The sequence below is a fragment of the Panicum virgatum genome, chromosome 2N (assembly GCF_016808335.1).
Source record: "Panicum virgatum strain AP13 chromosome 2N, P.virgatum_v5, whole genome shotgun sequence".
Classification (NCBI taxonomy): Eukaryota; Viridiplantae; Streptophyta; class Magnoliopsida; order Poales; family Poaceae; genus Panicum; species Panicum virgatum.
Window position 1 is genome coordinate 51,625,510 of NC_053146.1, and position 10,277 is coordinate 51,635,786.

At 55.4% G+C, this 10,277-nt stretch overlaps 1 protein-coding gene and 1 pseudogene across 1 annotated transcript; both read left to right on the forward strand.

Annotated features, from left to right (window-relative positions):
• The first annotated feature begins 762 nt into the window (after positions 1-762).
• Positions 763-1,710, forward strand: LOC120662736. The gene has a single exon (XM_039941821.1). It carries the CDS (start codon positions 763-765, stop codon positions 1,708-1,710), a length of 948 nt encoding a protein of 315 aa, XP_039797755.1.
• A 5,263-nt stretch (positions 1,711-6,973) lies between these two features.
• Positions 6,974-9,536, forward strand: LOC120661106 (annotated as a pseudogene).
• Positions 9,537-10,277: the final 741 nt, after the last annotated feature.

The following is a 10,277-nucleotide window of genomic DNA, read 5'->3' on the forward strand; positions in this document are numbered from 1 at the left end:
TGTTTTCGTTTCAGTGAAACCAGCGCGACATTGCCGTGCGATCACGAGAAAATTTTGTTTAGAGAACCAGTTGTAAAGAAAGCAAATGCCCAAATCGATACAACAACAACAACTATCAAAACTCTTCCAGGAATAGTACTATGCTAACTAAATTACAGGTTTTGATCTTCTTGAGCACCAATGGAAATCATCCTAGAATGTTTTTCTCTAGGAAAAATAAAAGGTACAGCTACAGTTATGCATTATGTGGTTACTTAGAAAGCTAAGATTATGAAGCTTTGCCGCACAGGACTTGTATCTCGGGTTGTAGTATTATGATACAGACTTTAGTTCGAAAACTAACTTGAAACATCTAGTTATTACTTAGGAAACTACCCAAAAGACCATGGAACAAGATGGTACGGGCTCACAACAAATTAAAATATACGATGCAACAAATGAAAATGCTAAGAAGATTGTTGAACATTTTAAAAAATTATTTAAACTATGTAGCAAGACCATAATTTTTTAGGATGAAAATTAATGAAAAAAGTAATCATGATAACCCCAACCGAACACAAATTTGGCTGGATATGTGCAAATTGCAATGGACCGAACTGTAGGGAAGAATTTGGCCCAAATGGGTCTAATAAAGAACACAAGGGAGAGAGAGAGGAGAGATCCCGTGATCCAATCCCCTCGCTCTCACAAGTCACAAAGTCACAACTCACGACCAAGCAAACCCTAGCGCCGCCTCCCGCCGATTTCAACCAACAAGGCAGCATGACGCCGCCGCCGCCTCTGTTTGACGAGCTCCTCGAGGAGGTCCTTCTCCGCATTCCGCCGAATGACCCGGCTAGCCTCCTCCGCGCAGCGCTCGTCTGCAAGCGGTGGGGCCGCCTCGTCTCCGGCCGCGGCTTCCGCCACCGGTTCCGGGACTTCCACCGCACGCCCCCCATGCTGGGCGCCATCATCAACTTCAAGGGCTTCGTCCCCACGTCCTCCTTCCGGTGCCAGGTCCCCGCCGACCTCCGCCGCGACTGTATGGTGCTCGACGCCAGCCACGGCCACGTCCTCTTCCACAACATACGACGTGTGGACGAGACGTGGGATCCAACCCTCTACGTCTGGGATCCCATCACCGGCGAGAAGATGGAGCTGCCCAGGCTGTCACGGGTGCCGGATCCGAACTTGTGGTTGTCGAATTTCGCGGTGCTATGTGCCGCCGCCGGTTGCAACCACCTCGACTGCTGCAATGGCCCCTTCATCGTGGTCTTCGTGGTAGTTGGCCGCAACCGCAGTGAGACGTTCGCCCGCGTCTACTCGTCTGAGGTTGGGCAATGGGGCGAGCCCACCTTTGCTCCGCACATCAATGACAGTTTGGGTTGCATTGACAATTTGGATTTGATGCCCGGTGCTATTGTGGGGGATGCACTCTACTTCATGTTTCACACAACGGACGCAGTCCTGAAATTCGATCTGGCAACGCGGGAGATGGCGACGATTCACCTGCCAGACACAACCTTTTCACGGCCCATCGCGCTCATCGCCACAGAAGATGGTTGTCTCGGATTCGCAGGAACAAAGGAGCGTGCACTCCACCTGTGGTCGAGGGTGGCTGGTCCTAGCGGAGAAGCTGGATGGGCACAAAGCAGAGTCATTGAGCTCGACACGATACTCCCTGCCAATGCCATCTCACGCACTCCTATAATGCTTGGCAGTGTTTGTTAGCCCAAAACCAGGAGAGTTGGCCTAATTGGGCGCACACCCGGAGGAAGTTCTTCTGCACCCCAAAATCTAGCCCAAGAGGTGAGAGACTCCCCCACTTTTAAGTTGGTTAAACTTCCCCCCCACAATCAATGTGGGACTAATCCTAACAATCTCCCATGTCGGTACACTCAGACAGGAGTACCCTCTCCTACAAGACAAGGACGAAGGCGCTCAGGAGCGGCAACCACGGACCATGGGTCCGGACCCCCGCGGACAGGTCCCGAACCTCTGCGGGCTGGACCTGGGCCTCTACAAGTGGAAGCCGGACCTCTAGGAGGCCTGAATCATCGAGCCAGCCAAGGGACCCAGACCCAGCACCCTATTTGGGTAGGAATCCGGAGCCCTCGCAAGCCCCTATGGGCGCGGCCGCCGACCCCAGGGTCCGGCGCCGCCACGTGTCCCACAGGGCCGACCTCCGGACCTCCGCTCCCTGCTTGGGCAGGGGCCCGGAACCGCCACGTGCCCCTGTGGGCGCGGCCGCCGACCCCCGGGTCCGGTGCCACCACGTGTCCCACAGGCACGAGTCTTCTGCCTGAAGCCAGCCCTCCTGCCGCATTAAATGCTGGTGGTTGGGGCGTGCGCTGCCAGAGCAGGGCATCGGATACCCACTCACGGGTTGGACAGGCGTGATATGACAACACGGTAAGCCTGCCTGTTTCCAAGGCGGCTCGTCTGTTACCGAGGCACGCAGCAGTGTCTCAGCGCCGTGCGCGTGGGCGACGAGTCATGGTGACCAGCTACTAAGTGGAGCAACAGTGCACGCTGCTACAGAAGACCAAGTCAATAGTTCGGCGCTTCATCATGACCTCGACGCGCGGCTCCAGAGGCTAGACTCTACTCCGACAGGACAGCTCAAGACCATCCCTGGTCAGAAGCTACGCACGGAAGCCGACGACAAAATCTCCGGATCTGAGGCATTGAAGGCCAAAGTGTAGTTTATAATACATCGCCGGGCCCACCTATCGGGGTTCCGCTCAGTGTACTGCTCCCCTTGGGCTTATAAAAGGGAGAGCACGCACGGTAGAAGAGGAGGTTCCACAAGTTTTCACACATGCAGAGACATGCATAGCTCCCCCCCAGCTTGCACACAAGCTAAGGCAATACATCACACAGTGGACGTAGGGTATTACGCTCTGGCGGCCCGAACCACTCTAAATCCTTGTGTGCTTCCGTGTTCTTACGCCTCTAGATCGAGCATTCCTTGACTGCCCCCAAGCACATCCTACACTTAGGATTAGGCGGGTGTATTCCGCCACCCAGCTGTGGTTTTCCACACCACGACAAATGGCGCGCCAGGTATGGGCTAGCTTGGTTTCCGCTTGATCGCCCACTTGGCATCTCTATGGCTCGGATTGTCGAGTTCCATGACCACCCGATGGGGGAGAGCGCGGCGACACCCGCGCCGCAGGCCTCTCGCCGTCCAACGCCGAGGGCTGCTGCCCACGGCGCGCAGCAGCATGCAGCGGAGCATGCCCCCAGAGCCCCCACGCAGGCCGCTCCGAGTGAGCCGATAGCCGCGGCCAGGGAGCTGCTCTGCAACCCGCCAGATCTGGCGGTCTCGCCGGACGTGATGAGGCAGTGGCGCGACGACATCGACCGCCTCATCATCCTGGCCCAAGCCACCCCTGGCTCCACGGGGACTAGGTCGGGACAGCGTCGACGACAGGGTGGCGCACCAACCTCTGCGCGCTTTCCTACAGTGGGAAGCACGCGGACAGCTGATCTGCGGGCAGAACTCAACTGCAGGCGTGCGGGAGAGGACGCCCGCGTCTCCATGGAGCGGGCACGTGCTGGCTCAATATCGAGGGTCGGAACCTCGACGCCGATCTCGGCGCGGCGGCACCAAGGTCCCAGGGTCATATCCAGACCCCGGTGGCTGGTGTGGGCTGCGTCGCGCTCGCAGAGTATCTCCGCGCGGTGGCCTGGCCACCCAAGTTCCGGCCGCACCTGCCGGAGAAGTATGATGGGACGACCAACCCGTCGGAATTCCTACAGGTCTACATCACCGTCATCATGGCGGCTGGGGTAACGACGCCGTCATGGCGAGTTACTTCCATGTAGCCTTTACCGGGCCAGCCCGGACTTGGCTCATGAACCTCTCCCCCGGGTCGGTCCAATCCTGGGGCGAGCTGTGCGTGCTGTTCTTGGCGAACTTCGCCAGCGCGTACCAACAGCACGGTGTGGAGACCCATCTCCACGCCGTGAGGTAGCAACCCGAGGAGTCGCTACGGGCCTTCATCTCCCGCTTCACCAAGGTACGTGGAACCATTCCCAGTATTTCTGATGCATCTATTATCACGGCTTTCCGATAGGGGGTCCGTGACGAGAAGATGCTGGAGAAGCTGGCCACACACCAGGTGGAAACTGTTGCCACCTTGTTTGCCTTGGCGGACAAGTGCGCTAGGGCCGCTGAGGGCCGTGCATGGCACTCGGCCCCCTCAAGATACGCCCGGGGGCCAGAACTCGCGCGGCAAGAGCCCGTGTCAGCAGGATGGCGGCAGCGGGTCATGCTCTCCCAGCCCGTCATCAAGCAGGTCTGGGGGAGCACAGCTTCAACAAATTCCAGCTCGCAGCATACCTCACTCATGTGAGGAAGCCCGCTTCAGCGGAAAGCCGACTCCAGTTGCACCAAGCCCGCTCCGGCGGAAAGCCGACTCCGGTCGCACCAAGCTCGCTCCGGCGGAAAGCTCACTCCGGTCGCACTAAGCCAACTCTGGTGGCTCTCTCCGATGTTAAGCCGACTCCGGTCGCACCCCCGACTCTACATCTCTGTAAGTCCTACCCTTAGAGGTCCAGCAGGGAATAAAATATTTTCCTTTGTAACTAGGTAGTACTTCCGTGTGGTCCAGTCCGGTGAGCCTCCCCAATGGAGGGGCCCGGACCTCTACGAACCAGGTTCAGGGAAGCGTACTCACCCTCCGGGGAGGTCCGGAGTCTTGTAGCCGCTTAGTTTGGTTCCGACCCTAAGCCTGCATGCTCTACCTCCCTAGGGCGAGTACCGTAGTACCTAAGACTGGGGGCCCGGAGGTCCGGACAGCTCCGACCTCATAAACCCGTGTTCTGGCTTACATCGCATATCTCATGTACATCTAGTTATAAAGGAAAAGTTTATTCTCAGTTCGCCACTAAGGATGATACATTCCAATTTTAATCTACGCATTCTGTTTGCACTAACCCACGCGTGGTTCCCACTCCTGTGTCCGAATTGAGTTGGCCGGCATGTGGTTCAGATTGGGACCCCCTTAATGCTAGAGGGGGGTCCGGGTCCTTAGGAGCCAGCTTCGGGGAAGAGGTGCTTGTTCCCGGGGGTGGTCCGGAGCCCTGTGCAGCCGCTTAGCCTGGTTCCGTACCCTAAGCCTGCGCACTCCACCACTCTGTAACAGGTGCCCTAGTACCCGGAACTGCGTACCTAGAGGTCCAGACCTCATTCTAGCTTGAGGCCTGGCCTCCTAAGCTCTGTTCCATAGGTCTGGCTGCGTATCTCAAAGGACCTCTGCCAACGGGATCCAGGACCATGTGGGCAAGTTACTAAACAATAGTCCCAAGTTGTGTACAGGACGGGGGGCCAGAGTACTTGGAGACCGGCTGCGCCAGCTTCTGTCGTTGCAGGGGACGAATTCCCCCGCGGAGAACACCGGCGCGGTCCGTCCGAGCAGGCGTCAACCACGACATGGATTTGGCCCCACCTGCTGGTTAAAAACTCACCACTGTCGGTACACTCAGACAGGAGTACCCTCTCCTACAAGACAAGGACGGAGGCGCTCAGGAGCGGCAACCACGGACCATGGGTCCGGACTCTCGCGGACAGGTCCCGAACCTCCGCGGGCCGGACCTGTGCCTCTACAAGTGGAAGCCGGATCTCCAGAAGGCCTGAGTCATCGAGCCAGCCAAGGGACCCGGACCCAGCACCCTATTTGGGTAGGAGTCCGGAGCCCTCGCAAGCCCCTGTGGGAGTGGCCGCCGACCCCAAGGTCCGGCGCCGCCACATGTCCCACAGGGCCGACCTCCAGACCTCCGCTCCCTGCTTGGGCAGGGGTCCGGAACCGCCACGTGCCCCTGTGGGCGCGGCCGCCGACCCCCGGGTCTGGTGCCGCCACGTGTCCCACAGGCACGAGTCTTCTGCCTGAAGCCAGCTCTCCTGCCGCATTAAATGCTGGTGGTTGGGGCGTGCGCTGCCAGGGCAGGGCATCGGATACCCACTCACAGGTTGGACAGGCGTGACATGACAACACGGTAAGCCCGCCTGTTTCCAAGGCGGCTCGTCTGTTACCGAGGCACGCAGCAGTGTCTCCGCGCCGCGCGCGTGGGCGACGAGTCATGGTGACCAGCTACTAAGTGGAGCAACAGTGCACGCTGCTACAACATATTGAGTCAGTAGTTCGGCGCTTCATCATGACCTCGACGCGTGGCTCCAGAGGCTAGACTCTACTCCGACAGGACAAGTCAAGACCATCCCTGGTCAGAAGCTACGCACGGAAGCCGACGACAAGATCTCCGGATCTGAGGCATTGAAGGCCAAAGTGTAGTTTATAATACATCGCCGGGCCCACCTATCGGGGTCCCGCTCAGTGTACTGCTCCCCTTGGGCTTATAAAAGGGAGAGCACGCACGGTAGAAGAGGAGGTTCCACAAGTTTTCACACATGCAGAGGCAGGCATAGCTCCTCCCCCAGCTTGCACACAAGCTCAGGCAATACATCACACAGTGGACGTAGGGTATTACGCTCCGGCGGCCCGAACCACTCTAAATCCTTGTGTGCTTCCGTGTTCTTACGCCTCTAGATCGAGCATTACTTGACTGCCCCCAAGCACATCCTACACTTAGGATTAGGTGGGTGCATTCCGCCACCCGGCTGTGGTTTTCCACACCACGACATCCCCCGTCACACATTGGTGCCCCTTAGGTGAGAGACTCCCCCCACTTTTAAGTTGGTTAAACTCTCCCCCCTCAACCAATATGGGACTAATCCTAACAATCTCTCCCGTCACATATTGGTGCCCTTTAGCACTGACCGGGCCCACACTATAGTCCACCAGTGACCGGCTCCACTCACGAGCACATACGGGCCTCACACCCCCGCAGGTCCACCACTGACCGGCCCGACACACGAGCACACACGGGCCTCACACCCACAGGTCCACTGGGTTTCGGGCCTACACCACCCGAATGTGCACGGGCACAAGAGATTGCAGACCCATCTCTGATACCAATTGTTGTTCCAAAACCAGGAGAGTTGGCCCAACCGGGCGCACACCCGAAGAAAGTCCTTCTACACCCCAAAAGCTAACCCAAGAGGTGAGAGACTCCCCACACTTTTAAGTTAGTTAAACTCTCCCCCCACAACTAATGTGAGATTAATCCTAACAGTATTGATGTCATTTTTCTTTATACAAACATTGGTGACATCTTCAGCCTTGACTTAAAGTCTAGCCAGGCGGGGAAGATGCCTGAGGAACTGGGTCTCCCTGATTATGTTGTTCCCTTCATGAGCTTCTGCACTCCAGGTAGAGTTTTCACGATACTTAATTTGTCAATTTTAGCACTTACTGATGTTCCTGATTTTTCATGAAACTATAGATGTTTCTTGTTAGCAATGTAAAAATATAGATGATGGTAATATGATTCATAGCACTGAGTTTATTTAAGTGTAATATCCTTAAACTGTGTTAGTGCTACCTGATGTTCTTGTTTCTTGAGTCCTTGAAATTGGCTGGATATGAGAGAATTTATCCATCTGTTGAACAAATCATTTTGGATGATGTATTCCTGACTAAAAATTTAGGATGAGACATGAAGTTATGCAGCAGTTAAAATTTAAAATTGTCACTCCTGTACCACTTCAGATGTTTGCTTTGTGCCCATGTTTGACAGTGCACATTCCTTAGCTATTGGATGATAAGATATGTTTCTCTGAAATTTGAAGTCCATCTTCTCTTTACTGATTCTGTGCGATTGTCTGGTGTAGCTATGGGTAATAAGTTAGTGTTTTTTGGTTAGCAATTGATGGAAACTTGTTGGTTATTTTGGTTGGTGAGAAACAAAACATATATTGATGGCAAATCGGTTCCTAAAGTTGCTGATATCACTTTCAAAATTTGTGTTCCTGCAGCACTAAGAGCAGCCTCTACAGATGAGGAACCAAGAGGTAGCACTTCCGCTTCAAGTGCATGAAAAAGTCAAGTTGCTAGTGCAAGGTCTCTAAGATGATGAAGGAAATGGGTACTGGTGATCACAGTTCCCAGATGGCATATATATGTTTCCGCGGCTTGCAGCACTTTGCATAAATGGTATTTGCAGTTCTTCTTGCCATCATGCTCGCTGGATCTTTGTCTAATGGCTTAATGGATAGTAGTAGTAGTCTCTCTTAGCTCTGATGTGTTTAGCTTACTAGTTAGTGTGAAGCGTCTCTTGGATTTGTCTGTAAGCTGTTAACGGCTGCATGATCTTGCTCTTGCTCTATGTGTGTTCTAGAACTTAGCTTTGCTGTGAGATGTTGGAATTACTGGTGCTCAGGTTATTGTATGGCTACTTGAAACTTATTTCCTGAACTGATTCTGCATTGTGGAAATTTTATTTTTCTTGTACTTTTAGCATGCAATTTCTTCAGGTGAAATCTCCAGGCGGACCTGGTGGCTAAAGCTGTGGCAGTTGCAGAGAAGAACTTCAGTCTGTTGGTGACTTCCTGAATCCGTATAGGTGGGCCTCTCTGGAGCATATTGTTACGATGTGTAGGTCTGGATGTCTGTTAATACAGTTTGTAGACGGATGGATTGTGCTGGGTTAACCTGAATCCTTGCTCATGTTGTAATAATCCTGCGCCCCCCTCCCCAAGCATCTCTCCTAGTATAAAAGAAGCAGCGGCGACTGAACCTGTCTCTAACCATATCGAATTGGATAGTTGGATGTCGGATCATCCTCGCCGCTACGCAGAGCCAGAGACAGAGATCACAAGTGAAGAAGACCAAGACCAATGGGTTCCTGCGTTTCCCGCTCCACGGCGGTGTCGTCGGCTGCGGCGGAGTCCGTGTGCGCGCTGACGGCCAAGGTCGTGGGCCTCGACGGCTCCCTGGCGCAGTTCGCGGCGCCCGTCACGGCACACGATGCCCTGGCCGCCGTCGTCGCCGGGTACTAGCTTCCTCTGCTGCTCGGACGAGCTGGACTTCGGCGCGCCCGTCGGCGCGCGATGCGCTGCAGCCCGGGCAGCTCTACTTCGCGCTGCCGGTCGCCATGCTCGGGCGGCCGCTGCCCGCCCAGGACATGGCCGCGCTCGCCGCCAGGGCCTCCGCGGCTCTAGGAACGGCGCCCGCCGTCGCCGTCGCCACCGCGGGCGTGGGCTGTGCTGCCGCCGGCGCGCCGTCGCTGCTCAGGAGTAAGGCCGGTGCCGCCAGCAACAAGCGGCGGCGGCGAGTCGCGCCGCTCCTCGTCGTGAGCGCGCACGCGGACGGCGAGTGGAAGAGCGACCACGCGCGCGGCGGGTCATACGGCGGCGCGGCCAAGGCGGCGGAGTCCGGCGACCGAACCGTGGGGAAGGCGAGGTGGGGAGTCGGCCCCACCCACCGAGGTGTCGTCGCTCGCCGTGCTGCGGCGGTGCAGAGATTGAGCGCGATCGCGGAAGCAGCTAGCGAGTGATCCATTGGTTGATCGGTGGTACTAGTTTGGTCGGGGATTTATGGGATTAGCTAGTCAATTCATTGGTTTTAGATAGATCTTAGATGCTTCTATCTGCAGTAAGGAGATCGGTGTACAGTGGCATTTGCGGTACAGTGTTTTATTCTTTGTTACGTGTATGTTCGTTTGGTGCTCAGAGCTCTCAGGAGTAAAATTTGGCGATTGGTCAATTTTTTTTGGATTGATCTTTTCTTTCTTTCTTTTCGTTTCGGTGAAATTTACAAGCGATGTAATGTAACCAATTCGATGTTCTGGGCCCTGATTTCGACCGGCCCGAAACAGATCGATGGGCCCAATCACCGCAGCTCACAGTATTTCGAGGAAACCAGTGGGCCGGTCCAACTCAACTACGTGCGAGATCATTTCAACCCTCCATTGCTGTTCCACTTCCGCTTTTCGTGTACACCCTGGGCGTGGCCGTGTGGCCGCATGTGCGTGTAACTCGAATACCAGCGCTGCAAATGGACTTTCGTGAAAAGACACCAGGCCAGATTCGCAACTTTTTCAGCGCTAGCTTTCGCGACGGATAGGTGGTGGGATGGAGCGAGGAAACCGGCATGTTTCCAGAAGTACGTGCAAGATTGCTTGCTTCCACCACCCGAGCCGTGCGTGCATGCATAGCATATCTTCCGCGACGGCCGAGGAAAAGCTTTCTCTCCCGGCGCCATCGATCGGCCGTAAAGCAGTAAAGATGCGTGTCAACTGTTGATGTGCTTTTGTTGTTCTGATCATGTGCCCAATTGGGTCTCACTGTTTTTGCAACGGCATCGGTCGATTTGGTTGCTGAATGCTCGCCATCCCGGGCAAGTTCACGGACATCTCTGTGATCGCGGCGCCTCTCCGATCCGGATTGAGCTTGA

Coding starts and splice junctions, on each gene's coding strand:
- LOC120662736 (XM_039941821.1), top strand. CDS start 763: ATGACGCCGCCGCCGCCTCTGTTTGACGAGCTCCTCGAGGAGGTCCTT.